At 35.7% G+C, this 20,522-nt stretch overlaps 1 protein-coding gene across 34 annotated transcripts in view; it reads left to right on the top strand.

Annotated features, from left to right (window-relative positions):
- ncam1a (neural cell adhesion molecule 1a) overlaps window positions 1-20,522 on the top strand; it is a 411,497-nt gene that overhangs the window by 269,240 nt on the left and 121,735 nt on the right. For all 34 annotated transcript variants that reach the window (XR_015519418.1, XR_015519419.1, XR_015519416.1 and 31 more), the window contains exons 2-8: window positions 265-339; window positions 3,609-3,818; window positions 5,678-5,821; window positions 9,017-9,154; window positions 10,837-10,954; window positions 11,812-11,972; window positions 14,752-14,894. Coding sequence is in view for 26 of the 34 variants with exons in the window: in XM_087299154.1 (XP_087155280.1) it covers window positions 265-339; window positions 3,609-3,818; window positions 5,678-5,821; window positions 9,017-9,154; window positions 10,837-10,954; window positions 11,812-11,972; window positions 14,752-14,894 (989 nt within the window). In the remaining 8 variants the exon portion in view is untranslated. The remainder of the gene's footprint in view (window positions 1-264; window positions 340-3,608; window positions 3,819-5,677; window positions 5,822-9,016; window positions 9,155-10,836; window positions 10,955-11,811; window positions 11,973-14,751; window positions 14,895-20,522) is intronic.

Here is a 20,522-nt window from a genome sequence, read left to right as displayed (position 1 = left end):
TTTTGATACCGCCCCAAAAATTGTTTTAAACTCAGAAAATAAAATTAGCTGACAAAAGCTTCAAACTATGCAATTTTCCCCATAATTAAAGCTGACAGGTGCTAACATTATATTAACTGAAGCTCAACAGACACAAATCTGTTAAAATTTCAAAAAAGGTACTCAGGGTGTCTTGAAACTCCATCCCTTGTATGATCGGTGTATCACATCCATGTGGGTTATTTCTGAAATACTGAATTCTCGCTTTGTCTCTCTTTTCTCCAGCTGCCTTGCAAGTGGAAATCACTCCGACCCAGGGAGAGATCAGCGTTGGAGAGTCCAAATTCTTTTTGTGTGAAGGTAAGACGATGACACTCCTGTGATGAAACAAATCAGGGGTCGCGTCACATTTAACCTTCATGGAGTGCCTTTGATTTCAAACCTGCCGTTAGCACTTGGTTCAAGGATTTAAGCGAGCCTCTTCATTCTGATGGTTGGGCAAGGCTGACTAAAGCTTTGATGGGCTTATTTACAGCTCACAATTTTATTGATCTGCCTGATTCTTGCAATGAATTGGTTTGCGAATTTTAGTTCTTTATTATTTTATGGTGAAAATATGTTGAAACAGGAATGACTGTAGTAGAAATACAAAAAACAAATTTTGTTATAAATGAGGAACCTCTGAAATATTCCGAGCTCAGGGTTCTCTCCCGGGTCAGCATGACTGGTAATAGCGTCAAGCAATATCTGAGTGTAAACTCTTGAAGTCTGTATTATTGTACATTATCTGTTTTAACACTTTCTGTTATTTTTTATATAAACCATTATCAATATATTTACAATGTTTAATTGGTTGCAGATTAATAATGTAAAAAATAATTTCTTATGAGAGCATGAGAACATTAAGCTCATTAAACATTAAGACGGTGATCATTTTTAAAGAGAAATTGATTAAAACTATGACAGTGATTTGATTCATAAGCTTGTGAGTTTGATTTATTTCAGTTGAAATTTATGATGCAGTGATGCAGTTATTTAATTAAATGTTTGTGTGTTAAAATATATTAAATAATAAAATATATTAAATGTACCATAAAACTATATTTTAGGCAAAGGTAGACAAAGTCTAGGATGTATATTTGTTATATTTGATCAAGTATCATTATAAAGCATACACATAAAATACTTTGGAATACACTTTGGAAATATAATCTAGAATTAATTAGGACTAATGTATATTCGTTATTTAGATATTTATTTTATCTATATTATCCTATATTTAGAAAAGTGGTCTGCTTTGTGAGATATTTTGCATATATTTTGCATATATACAGTCTCTGATGGTGGTGTGGTGGCTCAGTGGTTAAGTTCAAGTTCAAGTTCAATTTATTTACATAGCATGTTTCCACCTGCCATATGGCTGCACAAAGTGCTCTACAGAGAGAAAATAAACACATGATATGTGCATAAAACATTAAAAACAGCAATGGGCGCATAATACGAAAGAAAGCAGTAAAAACAATAAAATATATGGATATTTGAGTGGCAAACGACAAGCCAAACAGCCTGGCGCCATCTTGCCACAGCAAGAAGGTCACTGGTTTGAGCCCTGGCTAGATCAGTTCCCTTTCTGTGTGGAGTTGGCATGTTCTTTGCATGTCTGCAGGGGTTTTCTCTGGGTGCTCCGCTTTCCCCCACAGTCCAAAGACATGCGGTATAGTTGAATTGAATAAACTAAATTAGCCATAGTGTTTGAGTGTAAATGTGAGAATGTATGGGTGTTTCCGAGTTTTGGGTTGTGGCTGGAAGAGCATCCATCCTATTCTGCATAAAACTTATGCTGGATAAGTTGGCGGTTCATACCACTGTGGTGACCCCTAATAAATAAAGGGATTAAGCTTAAGGATAATGAATGAATGACAGTCTCTGATATATTTAATTATGCTGATATACTTTTGATAGCCATTTGTCAGGGGATATGATGTAATATGTAGGTGTGGCTCTGATACTCTGGGCCCTATCATACACCCGGCGCAGTGTGGCGCAAGACGCGGCGCAATAGTCTTTTGGTAGTTTCAGCTTGGCGCAAGAGTCGTTTTGCACTATGCTGTTTAAATAGCAAATCCATTAGCGCTCATTTGTGCGCCCATAGGCTTTCTGGTCTAAAAAGGAAGGCGTTCTGAGGCGGACCGCTGGCGCGTCGCTATTTTGAGAAACTATAATAGATTTTGCATTAGACCAAAACTAACCCGGTCTAAACTCCGGCGCACCTTACGCACTGCTTAATACACACAAGAGAGCAATAGTCAAATATATTTACATATGAAAAAATTAAACATTAAGGATATATATGATATAATAAGCATAGATATAGGATATAAATATAAAGGATTAAAATATTACAAAACATATTATTTTCTAGCCTACATAAATATGAAAAATCACTGCTTTTATGTCTTCTTCATCTCAGGAGGCTTTTTCAGTTCATTCATAACAATTTGCTTTTGTATAATGTTATTATTATTAGCAGTATTATTTATTATACTCATATTTATATTTGTTTTATTAAAAACAAGCTTAGATTTGCCCACCTGTCAGGTTTTAGACCATATGGGGCATGGCAGGTGTATTTGGAAATAACTCAGTATTTTGACCACACTTGGTCATTATTGTTCATTTATTTGTTTGCTAGAAATTAGAACTGAATTTAGAAATAGTTTTGAAACAAATCTTTGCACTTAACAAACGAAATTAATTATTTATAGGCTAATTGATGTCTGTGCGTAAAGGTTTCCCTATCCAAGACCGAATGTGAAAGTAGTTTCATTATCTCTCATTCTCACGCAGTAGATGCTCTGTTTAACAGTTTTCTGTTAAAAAAATTGTTAACTGTTAACTGTTTGCTTGTGAAATGCTAATTTTTTCCACTTAGACTTACTTTGAGTTCTGTAAATAGCGAATGCGCTCTTGGCGCGACGCAGCTGGCTCTTAAAGGGAATGGGAGATGAAACTATAATTAGTTTATTCTTAAAACACACCTATAACTCAATAAGAAAATGAACTCAACCCTTTTAGCCTATGCGCCTTGGCGCAAAGCGCATTTTCCCGTCCGTAAATTAGCAAAAATGCGTTCTGACACGCCCTGAAAGCGGTTGCGCCCTGCGTTTTGCGCTCTGCGCATGGACCGTCAAAATAGAGCCCTCTGTCTTTAATCAAATGTAAATCAGATTATTTCCTGTTTAATCTTCTAAGATCAGATGTCTATGTCTTAAAATATAAACAATGAAATTCAGTTTTTTTTTTTTTTCTAGTAGAAATTGACATGCAATTCTAATTGATAGCAACACCGACTTAAGTAACACCAAATTTGAACAATAACATGACTTCAATGAACTGCTGGATTGCTTGTGCAAACATTCTCACTACTGTTGTCAGATGCTTTCTCAACTGCTGATTTCTGCTCAGGTATTTCTTATTTTTACTTCTAAACAAAGAATGAAAGCATTTGAACTGCTCTGAGTATTTCAGCCGTTAATGCAAAGCAAAAATGTAGTTTAAAGTTTGCCTCAGATCTGATGAGCTGTCACAGTGTCTTCTTACTCTCTTGATCTGTCTGTCTGTGGTTCCAGTTGTTGGAGATGCTAAGGAAATAGACTGGTTTGCACCCAATGGGGAGAAGCTCTTGCCAGGAAGACCAGACATCAGCATCAGCAAGACTGACGAGTCCTCGTCGACACTCACAATCTACAATGCTAATGTCGATCACGCGGGAATGTACAAGTGTGTGGCAAAAAGCGGAGAAAAGGAATCTCAGGGCACCATCATTGTAAAAATTTTCCGTAAGTGAAGTGTTTGTGATCTTTTTAAAAGGGTTTTATGAGAAATGCAAAAGTGCCATACAATGTCATCATCATCTTCCCTCAAAATTATCGATTTTCTGTTATGATTTTTATTATGTATGAATTATTAAAAAAATTCATTGTAGTGGAGTAGAGCAACTATGATGTCAATTTGTATGCAAAAACCGGAAACGAGTAAGCATTTTAGCAGATCCGCTTCCCTCGTCTTAAAGTCAATGGGTATTTTGAATGGGATTTCAGTTAAATCGCTTAAAAAAGGTTTGTGGCTAACACAAACTCAAGATACTTTCACCTTTTATTCCACAACATAAAACACATCAGTAACATCACACTCTTGACTTTTTTTAATCAGTTACTCTTCTTTTAAAAGACGGTTGCTATCAAGTTGCTAAATGGGACTACAGGCGGTGTTGGAGACATTATGCGCCATTGAGCTGAACTGGTCTGGAATGCAGCTCGCTATTTTTCTATTTTATGAATAGTATTTAATAGTTTTTAGTTTTTTCTGATTGGGAATTTATTTTGTGTGTACATAATGCCTTCACTTGTAAAGACTGTCAAAACATTAATTTGTTATAATTAAATTAATCATTTATTTAAATTAAACAATATTATGGGGATACTGTTTTCCAGTCCAGTCTGTGCTTTCCTGCTCTCAGTAATGCAAACGAAAGAATAATTGTGTAAAAAATACATACATGTTAACTGTCACTTTAATGTGATCAATAGATTTTTTAACTCTGTTAGAACTGCAGTATTTACACTCTTTCTTAAAATGTATAGCATATATGACTGTATGGGCTGCTTTTCGCTGTACTTTGTGGCAAAAAAAAAAAAAGAACATGCAATGTTGTTCTGTGTCCATGATGGAACTTGCAAGCATACAGTACTGTATAATACTGTATAGACTTGTCCATCACGCCTCATTTCTGTTGTCTGTTACTAAGGTAAGCGGGCTGTATGCACACAAGCAATACGCTTACTGTATTTAGTCTTATGATAATACTATAGATATAGTACTGTTTACTACTGTAAAGCAATACAAAATATATTTCCCACATGCAAAAACTATCTATAAGGCATGTAGGTTTATGTGTTTTTGCATTTTTATTAATTCATAATATATAGCGTGGATTATACTATAATAAACCGAGAGAGTAAATCTTTGTCATGGACCATATTTCTAAAAATAAACTTGAAAAGTTGTCTATAGCAGGGCAGTCGAGGTCAAAGGCGAGCACCTAATGTTAGCTTTTCAATTCTTGCGTTTGCACTCAAGATCCAAAAGTGCTAACAGTTGTATTTCCATGTGAGGATTTAATGGTTGGACAAAACATGTAAGTGTAATGAACTGTGTTTGAACACAGAGCTTATTATTTGCAATCTTCGAAAAGCCTTTAGGAAAATCCTATAGGGTTTTATCGAGGGAACCAGTTTTATGCTAGCAGCAGATTAGCCTACAAGGTGACATCATAGTTTCTCACTCTACACTGTTGTTGTATTTAATTATGCTGTTCTGACCAATGTATGCAAGTAGAACTAGAAATGTTATATCAAATTAAATTAGTTAAATTATACATTCTATTAAACTATTAAATTAATTTTTTATTTAATTTGTAATGATATCCTTATTTATTTTATTTGACTATTTATAAATTTAAGGCATTTTAATTATAAATATACCTAATGGGGGTTGACATTTCTCCGAATTAATTAATTTTTCGTTCTGAAATCCTCAATTTCATATTCACTTTTGCTACTTGAGCTTTAAGTGAGGGATTTTTGCAAAAGTAATACAAGATAATCTCTTACAAGAAGATTTCAAATGTCTTTTTCAGAGAAACTCACTTTTCAATATGCTCCATCGCCTCAAGAGTTCAACGAGGGTGATGATGCTGACATCATCTGTGATGTCATCAGCTCACCACCCCCAACTATCATCTGGAGGTATAAAAAGATGAGAATCCAGCCTGAGACTGATGGTAAGATGTGCAGTATTACTGTCAGATCTACTTCGCTTTATTTATTTATTTATTTATTTATTTATTTCCCTTTTCAAGTAGCTACTGTTTTGACTTTAAATAATTCCTGTCAAAACCCTCCAGTAACACGTGTAAGCTCTCTTAGCATTGTCACAATAAAATCAGTGACAGGGAAGCACCTGAATATTAATTGAGAACTCTGTGTACTCAAAGTATGATGGTGTTTTCATCTGAGCTGTTTTGTTTGTGAGTTCAAGGCTCATTTGGATGAAACTATTTTAACCTCAGAGGGCTCCTCCCTCAGAGACCGCTGGAAGAACCGGCAACCGCAGATCTCTGCTGTGAGACGTGAACTCGCAGAGATTTTCACTGCAAAACCACTAATTGTAGCAGAGATTGAAAACCAAACTGCTCTATGTAAATAACACCATTTTCCACATTTCTTTCATTAACCTCTTCTGCTCTCTGCTTTTCGTTTTGATGAATGTTCCTTCATGTTTGAATGAATCACGATACAAAATATTGAAAAGGGAATAGTTCACCCAAAATGAAACTACTCACTGTTTACTCACCCTCAAGTGGATCTTTTTTTATTCTGTTCAACACAAAAGAAGATAGTTTGAAGAATGTTGAAAACCTGTAACTATTGACTTTCATAGTCGAAAAAAAAAAACAGTATGGAAGTCAATGGTTATGACTTATCAGCTTTCTTCAAAATATTTTCTTCTGTTCAACATATTAAAGAAAAGTTTTGGAATAACTAAAGGGAGAGTAAATTATCAGAGAATTTTCATTTTCAATGAACTACTAATACTTCTTCAGACATCCTATAGGTGCCTGTCTGAATGTAAAAGTAGGACTGGGTGAACAATATTGATTCTTTGAACTTAATTAATTTTCAGTTTAACTAAATAATATTGATTCACAAAAGCCTGAATCAATCCTTAATGTGCATGCTTTCCTCTAGAGGATGTAAATAGTATCTATTCTTTGCTTCTGCTTTTGAAGATTTCATCCTCGTTCCTCCTTAAACCCAAACAGAGACAATTCAAGTTCACAGTACCCAACTAATGGCTGCAGTGAAATTACAGTCTGATGTTTGGAAGTATTTCATGTTTTAAGGCAATGGAGGTGAAGACGAGATGACTCAAGATGAGTTGCCTGCACCAGATGCAAGCGGTGCGACATGATGCCACTAAAAACAATAGCACCCACTATAATCACTATAATGACTCTCTCTGCTCTAGATTTGGTGCAACACAACATAGCAACATTTGTCCTAACACATTTGTTTGATTCATATTGTCGTTTCATGTTCATGTTGACGTTTTTTGTGCTGTGAAAGCAAATCTTCTTTATATATAAAGTCTCAGGCTTTAAATGATACATTGAAGTCAATACCAGCATTACTGTTTGAAACACTGTGTTTACATCATTGTGTTAGATATAGTAATGATCAATTGGTTTTCAACACACACACACAGTAAGTGGTGGACCAATCACAAGCAAAACTGAGCCTCATCTGACCAGGCAGAGCAGAGAGTAGGCTATATACATTACCTTGCAAAAGTCTTGTCGTCGATCCCAGTTGTAAAAGCAACAGATAATGACTTCTAGTTAATCTTTTGAAAAAGTGGCAGAAGGCAGATTTTTCTGATGAATCATCTGTTGAACTGCATCCCAATCATCACCGATAATGCAGAAGACATATTGGAACCTGCATGGACTCAAGATTCTCACAGAAATCAGTTAATTTTGGTGATGGAAAAATTACTATCATTATTGTAAATGTTATTTAAGTTGAATAATGTTAGTTAATGTTAGATAATATTAACTCATGGTGCATTAATTCATTTGAACAAGCAAAGCTTTAGATTTTAATAATGCATTAGTTAATGTTAAACTATGGTTAATAAATACTTTACAAGATTATTTATACTTAGTTAATGATAGTAAATAAATGAACTAATGGACCATTATTCTAAAGAAGTGATCATATACTCAATTCCTAGAGGGCCAGAGCTCTGCATAGTTTAGCTCCAATCACCTTCAACTCACACCAGCTTAAAGCTGCGGTCACACTGGACTTTTCCCTCCCTAGGATTGCATTCATATGCACACAAATGCATCAGACCAGAAACGCAAGCTCATGCGACAAGTTTCGTTCACTGCATTGCAAAGTTCAAGCTTCGTGAACTCTGAACTCCGAAATTGCAACACTTGACTGCGTGAGACTAACCAAGGATCAAAACATGACCTCTCTGGACAGAAATTTAAAATATGGAGCAATCATTTGCTTTTTTTTTTTTTAAATGTCTAATCATCTTGTTTAATCCCGCCCCTTTTTCCCTTTTCAGCGCAATACTACAGAATTTTGCAAGCTCAAACTCTAGTGTGACCGCTGCTTCATAGTCTATAGTAATCTTGAACACCTTGAACAGAGTTGGATCAGCTGTGTTTGATTAGGGTTAGAGCAAAACTGCACAGCTGCGGCCCTCTAGAAATTGAGTTTGAGACTTGTTCCTGGAGGTCTGGTGCCCAGGGGTTGGCGCCAACTTGCCTCAAAACACCTGCCTGGCTGTTTCAAGTATACCTAGTAAGATCCTGATTAGCTTGTTCAGGTGCGTTTGATTAGAGTTGAAACTAAAACCAGTTGGACATCGGACCTCCAGGAACAAGTTCGGTGATCCCTGTTCTGAAGTGTTACAATGTATTTACATTTTGGATTCAGACTTATTGTAGTGGACATACAAAATAAAATGAGTTTAATAGTCAAATCATGCACTGTAACAATCAAAAAATTGAAGACACTTTCTTGTTGTATGCACTACTGTATGTTTTAGGCAAGTATTCTATTTCCAACATTTGTCTAAGCTTGAAAGTTGTGCTTTATCTTGCTGAATTTGTGTTTTTATTGCTTTTAATATATCAGTGCTGTTATACGATGTCTCCACGGGGTTGAAATATTATATGCACCTTTACTTTGGGTCATGAATACAGATAGCACTGCAGAAAAGCCCATAAAAATGATTTTATACTGGGAGAAGATGAGCAGCGAGTCATTTTGCTGCCCAGCATGTAATGAGAGGCTCGTTAACATGGTCTCCTTATCTTACTCAAGAGTAATTACAGTCTCATTTTGCTTCCTCTTATTTTATTTTTTTCTCTCTTTCTGTTTCCATCTCACACCTACAGTCCGTCTCAAGGTCTTAAGCAACAACCACCTCCAGATCCGCGGCATCAAAAAGACAGATGAGGGTGACTACACCTGCGAGGGCCGCATCATGGCCCGAGGAGAAATCGACCTGAGGGTCATCAAGGTCATTGTCAATGGTGAGGACTCAATCTCACAGCCTGTTAACTCACATATACACCTGATCAAAGAGTCTAGGCACATTTTAACAGTGGAGTTGGGGCAGTTTCATGTGAAAGAAGAACATATTTAATTGGCATTCTTTCATTTTTTGTAAATAATTAACTATTTATTTTGATTCATTCTTTCAGTCACATTCCTGAATAATTCATTATTAGACTTTTTGTTGAATAACAAATGCCATTTTCCTTTTTTAAGAGTTTTAAGGTTTAAAGATGATAAGATTTAGGCCCAAAAAAGAGATTTCATATTATTAGCTATTAAATTATTCTATGGATTGAGTATTTTGTCTTCCTGGAATGAATTTTATTTTGTATTTATTTTTAAATAAATGTATTATTATTTTTAAGAAACAGTATGTCAATGCTCTGTAGTAAAGAAATGTAAAGGAACATTTAGTAACTATGTTGTGCTTTATCATTGCTACACACAGGGGCAGACTTAACCAATAAGCATTTTAAGCAGCCGCTTAGGGCCCTGGGAAATGCCAAGCAGTCTATATTAATCATACAGCTCTTTTAAAAATGTTCTATTATGTGTTTTTTGTAGCAAATCTGTCTATAACCATTCAGATTTTAACGTTATTATTTATATTAACCAGGGGCAAACCTATGAATAGTGGAATGTTTCTTCCGTACGGCACATGCAGATATTAAAATCTAATCACGAATATTACATTTACATTTTACATTTAGTCATTTAGCAGACGCTTTTATCCAAAGCGACTTACAAATGAGATATGGCTAATTAACCATACATTTGTGAACTTATTTTTCATTTGTGAATTTATTGTATTCAATTTTACATTAGGAAGATAAATTGTTCATTTTAAATATATTTAAAAACTATATATCTATACACTACCGGTCAAAAGTTTGCGGTCAGTAGAATTTTTAAATGTTTTAAAATAAGCTTATCCTGCTCTCCAACGCTGCATTTATTTAATCAAAAATACAGTACAAATTGTAAAATTGTGAAGTGTTATTGCTCTATACAACAAAAAAATAACAAAAGTAGTTTATAATTTAATTTAATAATTTATTGCAGTGATTTTAAAGTTGAACTTTCAGCTTCATTACTCTATTACTTTATTGCTGTCTTCAGAGTCACATGATACTTCAGAAAGAACTCTAATAATAACAATAATAATAATGATATTTATTGTTATTATTATTATTATTATTATTATTGTTTTTGTTGTTATTAATGGTAAAAATAATAAAACCAATAACGACTGGAGTAATAATTTTATTTGACACTACATACAATAAGTAATAAATAAATATTTTACGATTAAGTATTTAACAATTTAACATTTTGTTTTTACATTTATTAAATGCCACCTTGATGAACAGAATCATTTTCTTAAAAAAAAAAAAGGTGGAAAATAAACTGACCCCAAACTTTTGACCGGTAGTGTGTGTGTGTATATATATATATATATATACAAAACAAATCTACAAAGAGAATAATCTATAGAGACATAGAGTGTTTTGAGTTTCAATAGGGTCCCATCCCAGGAATTGCTTAAGACCCCTAAATCACTTAGCCCCCGCCCCCCCAAAGGGTATATATAAATACAGTTTTTTAACAACAGTAGCTTGCAAAGAACACTCTTTTCACCTTTCTCTTTTCCTCCCAGTTCTGCCAAGCATCAGGACCCGCTACACTGAGCTTAATGCCACTGCAGACATCAACCAGGCCGTGACGCTGGCCTGTCACGCAGATGGCTACCCAGAACCCACTGTCAAGTGGGCACGGTATGTTTCATTTATCATCCACTCTTTTTTATTTTATTTTCAGAGTTAGCAGCTCCTTTATCCATCTGTGCCAAAATGGCGCCGAAAAAGTTCAGCCAAATCTCTGTTGGGAAAGCTAAGCGTTTTCATTGAATCCAGAGAGGGAGAAGGATCAGAGTTATTGGAGCTTGTAAACTAAAAGCGCCATGAATGGCAGAGGCAGCGCTTCATCCTTTCAGCCGCCGTTAGCCATGTCAGCTATAAGGCAGCTGGCAGCTTTCAGTATGGCTTTAAGTCAAAACTCCAGTGACTTCTTTAACCAAGTCGTGACTGGCGCGAGAATGAGAGAACGAGATGGCATCAAGTCTGAGCGTCGCCTCGGGAGAAGGAGGGATAAGAGCGCTCGCCACAACCTCATTTATTTCCCTCCTTCGCTGACAGCACTGTCATTCCGGGGCCATTTGAGAATGTCGCTCAATTGCTGCTGTTACAAGCAAAAAGAGCAGGTATTCGGATCCAAACTTTGCATGACTGATTTAGCATCGCAGGGAAACACAGCGCACAGCATTCTTCCCAACAAAAAAGCCCATCAGCTTGATGTTTATGGCCCTCAGATATTATTTACAGCTTTTATATTGGCTGCAAGACAGGAACGTGTCAAGAAACCCAAGATGACAAAGCAGATCTGCCGTTTATTTCGTGGACTATCAGCGTCACGAGAAGCTGTGCACTGCAGGATGAAGAATCCATTACATGGCCAGGCACACTTTCTCTCTGTGTTTTCTAGTCGAGATGAGACATCATGTATTCATGACTTCAGAGAGAAAGTAACAGCTCCAAGGCCAAACAGTAAACCTATCCTCTCTTCTTTCCTGCAGAGGTAATACGGAGCTGGAATCAGATGAGAAGTACAGTCTAAATGAAGATGGGTCGGAGCTGACCATCAAAGACGTCAATAAGCTTGATGAGGGAGATTACAAGTGCATCGCTAGAAACAAGGCTGGAGAGAGGAGTGAAGAAGTCACGCTCAATGTGTTTGGTAAGCTAAAGAAAAGCTATGTCACATGTTACATGGGCCACCAAATAAACTTTCATGTTTTAAGTTAATCAATTTAAGATCAATTATTGTGATTTGGTGATTATTAAGGCATGAAATGTTGCAAAATTAAAGGAATGATGTGTTTGAACTACATGGTATGCACTGAATGTCATCTATAATGACATCTACTGTATGCAAAGGGCCAATCCTGTTGTATTTTCAGCATTGCAGAGTGAAATTACTAAAAACCAGAACTCTAAATTAAGTCATAAACAATGAATGTGACCCAGGGCTTAATTTGTGCTGGAACACGTAGGATCTGGATCCATCACCTCTGAAATCTGATCCAGCACCTCATTTTACCGACCCCCCTGCTCAACTGCCCTCCTCCCCCATCCGCTGTTCACACTCACTTTCTTCTGCGACTCCCCAACTCTTCACTTTCGTCCACGATACCCCCACCTGGTCACTATCATCCGCGACACCCTTCTGCCATCTACTGCACTAGTCCCCTCATTCCCCCCGCTCTCCATTTTCGTGCATGGCACGTCTCCATCCTCGGGTAACATGCCGAATCCGTTACCCTGATCTGTACCGGGACCTCGCAATTCACAATTAAGCACTGATGTGATCCATTCCTAATTAGAAATACAGTCCAAATTTGATGGTCACTTAAAATTAGAATCAGATTGAATACAAAGTTTAAAAAAAATAAAAATATATGCTAATAATAAATAACACAATCCTTTTAAACGTGCTAGAAAAGGCTTACACGACCATTCATCAGATTCCATCGTTTGGGTGATAGAATGGAATCTTACACTATACAAGTGGATAATTATTAAATGACCAGTGTTTTGTGGACAGATGAATATATATATATATATATATATATATATATATATATATATATATATATATATATATATATATATATATATATATATATATAGTAAAGTTTGTAGTGAAATAATCTTTTTGTTGATAATAGTGAAACATGGTATTATAAAATGAAAATAATAAATAAAATATCACAAAATACTGAATCATTTTAATTTATGGTTAATATTTTTTTTATTTGGTTTTGCCTGGTTGTCAGCAAGATTTTAATTGTGTAAATGAGCAATATCACACTTGTAGCAGTGTGATATGGCTGTATATCAGCACTGGTGGGAGGCATGCGTTGGCTCGAGGCCGCAGGTCATATCACACTGCTACGAGTGTCATATTCCGTTTATACAGCAGTTCAATGGGATAATTGTGTGTTTAAAAAAGGAAATCAAACACGGAGTCTCAAAAATCCTTTTGTACGAGGAACTACTTTCTTCCATAAATAATTCACATCTGTAGCTGACGTCAGAACAGCAGAAACTATTACTAACTCACCAACGTCATTTTAGAGCTTCATTTGAATGATTCTCCTGCATAATGTCTAACGTGATGACAAAACATGTACATTTTAAGTTTATAAGGCTGAACTGAATGAAGTGCCATAAATCTACAAAGATTTCCCAGTATTTTTCTTTAGCAATCAGGATATCACAATAATTAACCCCCAAAAAAGCCAAAGCAAAGCAAACACTACCAGTTTCTGTGGTATAAATACATCACTACAAAATACAAAAGAGAAAGATCGACTTAGAATGTCACTTACCTGATTTATAATGATTTTTTAGCTGTCGTTTCAAACTGATAATGCTATTTTTTCCCCTTACGGATTTATTATGCGGTCTCTGTCACCATCTTGAGTCAACTGTCACTTTCTTTGGTCTGCTCAGACAGGCTGATGCCGGCCGATGCACTGAATCCAATGCTCCGAAATTATAAATATTTAAAAATAGCCACTATGCTCATAAATAAACTGCATAGTTGCAGTCCAAGCAACTACATTCTTAACTATAAAAACGTCAAAAGTACAGTATGTTGTCCAACAGCTGCAATATTTGTCAAACTAGAGTGTCCTATAGGGTGAAGGGTTATTCTGTTATTTGCAGAATATAGCTTGGCTATCAACCAATCATATTCAAGAACCAGACAGAACTGTTGTATAAAATATAATAGCAAGTATTTTTTACACTGAATTTCTTTTTGGCACTTTATTTTCTCTAAGTAATTGAATACATTCAGGTAGATAATGCTTCAATATGCTTTCAATGTATCCAAAAACACTTTTGCACATAAAACTGAATTCCCTTTTGAATCATATATAAGTGATCTGAGTTTAATTATTTTATTAAGAGTGTGAACTCTCAATGTTTGTTCAAAAAATGTTAATGCACAGCTAAAAATTCTAATGTTCTTATTTATAGCTTAAGTACACCATTGAACCTGAAAGCTACTGCTTTTTATGCCTTTGTTCTTTAGCACGATATCCAATTTGCATGAATATAAGATTTTAAATGTTTATGTCGCAGTTCAAAACACAATCACAATATTTTTCTTCTCATCATTCCTACGTTTTCTCCAGCCACCATTGGCGCTACTTCAGAGCACTTAGATTAGAGCTGCGGCAAATAAAAGTAAATCAAAGCGCTACTCCATCACATCCATTAAACAAAGTTCCTCTTTTGAATTATAAAATATAACAATGTGTTGATTAAATATTGAAAGCTCCCAGCCAGTGAGGCACTCTCATCTCATCAACTTAAGAGCACTGTTTTGGTATTATGACCATTATAAAGGCCTAGTAATTGCACAGTGGAGAATAATTCTTTTTTTCCCCTAAGGAGAGTGTTTGTGGTGTGTGTTTTAAGTGTTGTGTTTTTCTGCGAACCAACAGTGCAACCTAAGATCACCTTCCTAGAAAACCAGACGGCATCTGAGTTGGAGGAGCAGATCACGTTGACTTGTGAGGCGACGGGTGATCCAACACCTAACATCATCTGGAGCTTCGGCCGCCGTGTCTTCACCGAAAATGAACAGGTGATGGGGTTTAGGGATCAGGGGTCACTGGGTGCTTAAAGGGGTCCTATTATGCTCCTTTTTGTAAGTTGTAAAAATAAGTTGTTAGTATGTCCAGAACGTTTCTGTGAAGACTAATCTTGAAATAATCTACAGATTACTTGTTATAGCTTGTCAAATTTGCCGCTATTTGTGTGTGAGCAAAAATGCTCTGTTTTTGTGAGTGTGCCTTTAAATGCAAAGATATAAATATATATATAAATATATATATATATAAAAAGAAAGTTACTAGCATGTGATTTTTCATGTTTTCAGGTTGATATATGCACCTAGGTCTTGATTATAGAAGCTTAAATGTAAAAAAAAAAAAAAAAAAAAAAACCTTTTACCTTTTAAAAACCTGTGCCTTCAAAACTAGTAAAAGGTGGCATGAGTTTATAAATCATCAGCATATGGTATTCAGTTTGTGTTTCAGTCACTTAAAAATCATAAAAACGAAGTGAGAAAGCTTGTTTTTTTTTTTGTTTTTTTTTAGCTGTTGTTTATTTTTTTAAGGACTAGTATCATTTGTGTTGTTCTTTCTGTTGCTAATGCTGTGAAACTTTTTTATCTGTGGACAGAGGAACTGTTAATTTACCTTAGGATTTAATGACTACTGTAATGCCTGGAATAACTGTGCATTTAATAGCTAGTAATTAAACATGGCTGGCAAAAAGGTTTCTGGCAGGTCATGTATTGAAATTACTGATTAGAGACTTGCTTTGGAATCAAAGCAAACGTTTATCATGCTCACTTTAAAAATAAATAAATAAAGTATCACCTAAATTAAATACGCAAGAAGATAGATTATCTTATGAATATCATTTTAATAATTAGCTTTACTGATAAGGTTGTACGCTGCCATTCAAAAGTTTGAATTTTTATTTTTTTTTTAGAAATTAGTGTTTTTATTCAGTAAGCCATTAAATTGGCTATCTATGATCATATGATAATGAAAACATATTTTTTAATTTTACAAAAGGTGTCCCTGCTGAAAAAAAACAGCTTAAACTGGCCCATGATGGTTAATTGGTTTTAGCTGGTCATTTCCCAGCCTGACCAGCTAAGACCAGGCTGGAAATTGCTGAAACCAGTCTGGAAATGACCAAAACCCCTCTAAAACCATGCTGGTTGACAAGCTAAAACCAGCTAACCATCTTAAAATGCTATACTTTTCATTCTTACATATAAAAGTCTATGAACACTACACCTATAACACCAGAAATAAAGGTACAAAAGCTCTCACTGGACCAGTACCTTTTAAAGAAACACTTTTGTATCTAATCAGTAACTGTAAAGTATACTTTTATCCCCAATAAGCGATTTTGTACCTCTTAGGTACTAATATGTAAAATAAAAAGTAATTAAGTAGTACATTGCACTGCATGTAAGCAATATAATGAATAGCACAATTAATTATACATAATAAATATACAGTACATAGAGTATATAACTTCTTATATCTCAGAAGCAGCAAGCTCATCAGTGCACAGTCTCACTGCCCTCTCTGCTCTGCTGGAGTCTTAACCTCTCTGATTTAGTCAAGCACACTGCCTAATTAACAACCTCGAAACATTCGGTTTCAATTCATATTTCATCATAGTACGGCGAGCAGTATTCATCGACAACTGCTAAAACAAGAGGCTTTTCAGTCTGATTTCAAACTTTATTTTCTTTTTGTCTCTCTCAGGGAAACCCTACCTATGGTATTCAGCCAGTTCAATTTGTAAATGATGTCTACATGAATCCATATACAGTATGTTTTAAAAGCACTTCTGTCCATTCTGAGGCAGCTTTTTACTGCTTTCTGAAGATGTTTTCTGAAAACGTATTTTTGTTCCATAGTGTGGACTATTCAAACTGAGATACTTGAAAAAGATTACATTTGTTTAGTTATGCGACTCATATTGTAACTTAATCGCTATTTATACCAGTATTGTACCTGCTTTTTATGTCAATAGTGTTACAGTTGAATGTTATGTTGTATAATCCAATGCAATCTAACACAAAATTGCTGTCTTTCAACAAAACATGAGGACATCAAACCAAAGAATATATGCAAATAGTCATGCAAGTGCATCCTGGATGCATTAGTATGTGGTGGCATATCTTGCAATTGATTACGGTGATTGAGCAAGAAGAATAGCACAAGACGATTACAGTCTCTGTACGGTCTCTCTGTATTAGCCCAGCCATTACATTTTATGCATGTGCAGTAATCACAACTAAAGCATTTTGAGCATTTTGTACAAGCAATCCTTATAAAATGCTATTGTCGACTAGTGAAGATGGTTCAATATGATACCAATATTTAAAAAAAAACAATATGTTCTACATCCACACTAATATAATGAAACCCCTAAGTGCACTTTGTATATGATTTTTAAGGGTAAAATTGAATTGAAATGCATGATTAGTAATTAGTGGCATATGTTTTGTATATTACTGTATCTGTCTTCTGCATATGCGTAAAATCACAATAGGGGCTTTATTTTAACAGTCTAGGCGCAAAGTCTAAAGTGCATGCATGGCGCAAAAGCATTAAGGGCATGTCCGAATCCACTTTTAAGGACGGGAAAATATGCTCTGCGCCCCGTGGCATGGTCTAACAGGGTTGTGCTTATTCTTTTAATGGGTTATGGGTGTGTTTTGAGTTTCAGTTCCTCAAAATAGCAATGCGCCAACAATTGGCCTTAACACACCTCCGATATAGACCAGCATGCCCATGAGTCCACACAGTGCCACAAATGGATTTTCTATTAAAACAATGTGGCACAAAATGTGAAAATTACTGTTGCGCTGGTCTGACAATAGCAACAAATCACGCCAAACATGTATGCGCCTCATTGGGCTGGGTGTATGAAAGGGCTCAAAGAGCGTTTCAGGCATCGACTCATTTGTGTTGGCTATAATACTTCATAATACTAATCTGAATCTGAATACTTCATATGATAAATCCAAAGTACTGTTATTTTCAACTTGCCTCACTAATAACCTGATCAAAATGTGAGCCAAGTCTCAAGTAAAAGCACAAAGATCAACTAAGTATATTAAAAAAACTAAATTATCATACACATTTTCAAAGAGGGGCGGCATGGTGGCACAGTGGGTAGCGCTGTCGCCTCACAACAAGAAGGTCACTGGTTCGAACCTTGGCTGGACCAGTTGGCATTTCTGTGTGGAGTTTGCATGTTCTCTACGTGTTGGCGTGGGTTTCCTCCAGGTACTTCGGTCTCCCCCACAAGTCCAAAGATATGCGCTAAAGGTGAATTGAATAAGCTAAATTGTCCGTCGTGTTTGTGTGGGTGTAAATGCAAGAGATTATGGGTGTTTCCCAGTACTGGGTTGCATTTAGAAGGGTTGCATCCGCTATGTAAAACATATGTTGGATAAGTTGGTGGTTCATTCTGCTGTGGTGACCCCTAATTAATAAATGGACTAAGCTGAAAAGAAAATGAACGAATGATCAGAACATACACAAAAGAGATTTACTATAGTTATAGAATAATAACACAAATAAACAATAGAAAACATGTCAAAAGACCCAGTACAATTTCCTGAAATGTATTTCATCTAAAATAATTTCAATTTTCCAACCAGGGAACAATGTCTTTACCACATCATGTAAACAATATATCATGTAACTAAGTCATCAAGTTTGCAAAGCTTGTAGTTAACAGGTAGAAAAGAAATAGAGAGGAGCATTTTGTTGAGTATGAGCACTATACATGTACTCTATTTATAAAAAGAGACAAAGAAAAAAAAATATATATATATATAGAGAGAGAGAGAAAGAGAGAGAAGTCTGGTCACACTATGCATAAAACAACTATGGCCACCCATAGTTATGATCCACCCATCCCATTGTGAACACAGGGAAATATTGGCAAATGTAACCTGCTTGGTAAACATAATGGAGCTGTTAGTGTGTTTTGGGCCAGCAGTAGATCTCAGCTGGCAGGTGTGAAGTCCAGGCATGTTAACAAGTCTCTGAGGCCTCAAATCCTTTTTGGTAATACTTTAATTATATGCATCAAATCCCCAAGGCATCGTGGGAATTAATCCTTACATAAAATCCTTCATGTATTATTAGAATATTAGAATATGCCATTGGTCACCCTATTTTTATGCAAGCACTCGAGCTACGTTGTGTAGGTGGGCTGTGAAAAAGCACCTTATGTTTACGTGTACATCTGGCTCGCTGTGAAGATGATATTTGCGTGACAATAGCTCACCAGATTGCATCCTTCCCTCTGTTTGCATTGTATTATCCCAGGCTCGTCGAGCCAATATTCATGGCTGACAAAGAAAAAAATATTTCCAGCTGTATGGCGAAGGCTTTCTCCGTTTTTATTGTTGGTCTTTAGCTTAGATGGCAAATGGGTATGATTTGTAAGGAAAGAGCAGTGTTAGTTATTCATGCAACCTTGTTTGACTTGTATACTTGTGATCCTTTGCACTTGTAGCATATTAGTTTTGAAGATCTTCTTAAAGAGACAGTTCTCACAAATATAAAAATGCATTCGCCATATGCTCACCCTAGAGCTTACAAACCTTTATGAGATTTGTTTTTTTGTTTCTGTAGAACACAAATAAAGATATTTAAAATAATTTTGAAAACTTATAGATAGGCGAGGCAGTGGCGCAGTAGGTAGTGCTGTCGTCTCACAGCAAGAAGGTCGCTGGGTCGCTGGTTCGAACCTCGGCACAGTTTGCGTTTCTGTGTGGAGTTTGCATGTTCTCCCTGCGTTCACGTGGGTTTCCTCCGGGTGCTCCAGTTTCCCCCCCGGTCCAAAGACATGCGGTACAGGTGAATTGGGTAAGCTAAATTGTCTGTAGTCTGTGAATGTGTGTGTGGGTGTTTCCCAGAGATGGGTTGCAGCTGGAAAGGCATTCGCTGCGTAAAAACTTGCTGGATAAATTGGCGGTTCATTCCGCTGTGGCGACCCCGGATTAATAAAGGGACTAAGCCGACAAGAAAATGAATGAATGAATGAAAACTGCTAGATATCCATTGTAGGGGAAAAAAATTCAATGCATATCAGTGCATTGTAGTTTCTAACATTGTTCATCATATCTTCTTTTGTGTTCAAAAAAAAAAGAAACTCAAACAGGTTTAAAACAAATGGAGGGAGAGTAAATTAAATTATACTTTTTAAGATTTAGTCTTGATATTTCAAACATTAGATTGTACAGTATGACTTTGTTCACTTTAATAAATATATATATTAAAAGCTACCTTAATTTAGCATCTTGTAATGTGGTAGATCATCTTCACCAGTTAATAAGCAGCTTGTGCTAACTAATATCCAGATTAAACCATCTAGAAGCCAATTATCATGCACTGAAACATGTCCTAGGTTAACTGGATTTCCCTGCAGGATTAGCAGTTCATTAGCAGTGGTACTGTATTGTTGATTTGCACTTGTCTTTCACCTTGCCTTGTCACCTGATTTAGCAGAAGATTTTACACTCCGCTTTCTTGTTTCCATCCTATTTTTCTAGAAGAATTATAATTGTTAACACAAAATCAGTGTTGTGCATATACTTAGAAAGTTTCCCGAATTAATGTTGTGACTGAGTAAAATGTAAAATCACCAGTGGTTGCTT

The sequence above is a fragment of the Danio rerio genome, chromosome 21 (genome assembly GCF_052040795.2).
Source record: "Danio rerio strain M-AB ecotype USA chromosome 21, GRCz13ab, whole genome shotgun sequence".
Taxonomy (NCBI): domain Eukaryota; kingdom Metazoa; phylum Chordata; class Actinopteri; order Cypriniformes; family Danionidae; genus Danio; species Danio rerio.
This window is presented reverse-complemented; position numbering and strand designations above follow the sequence as displayed.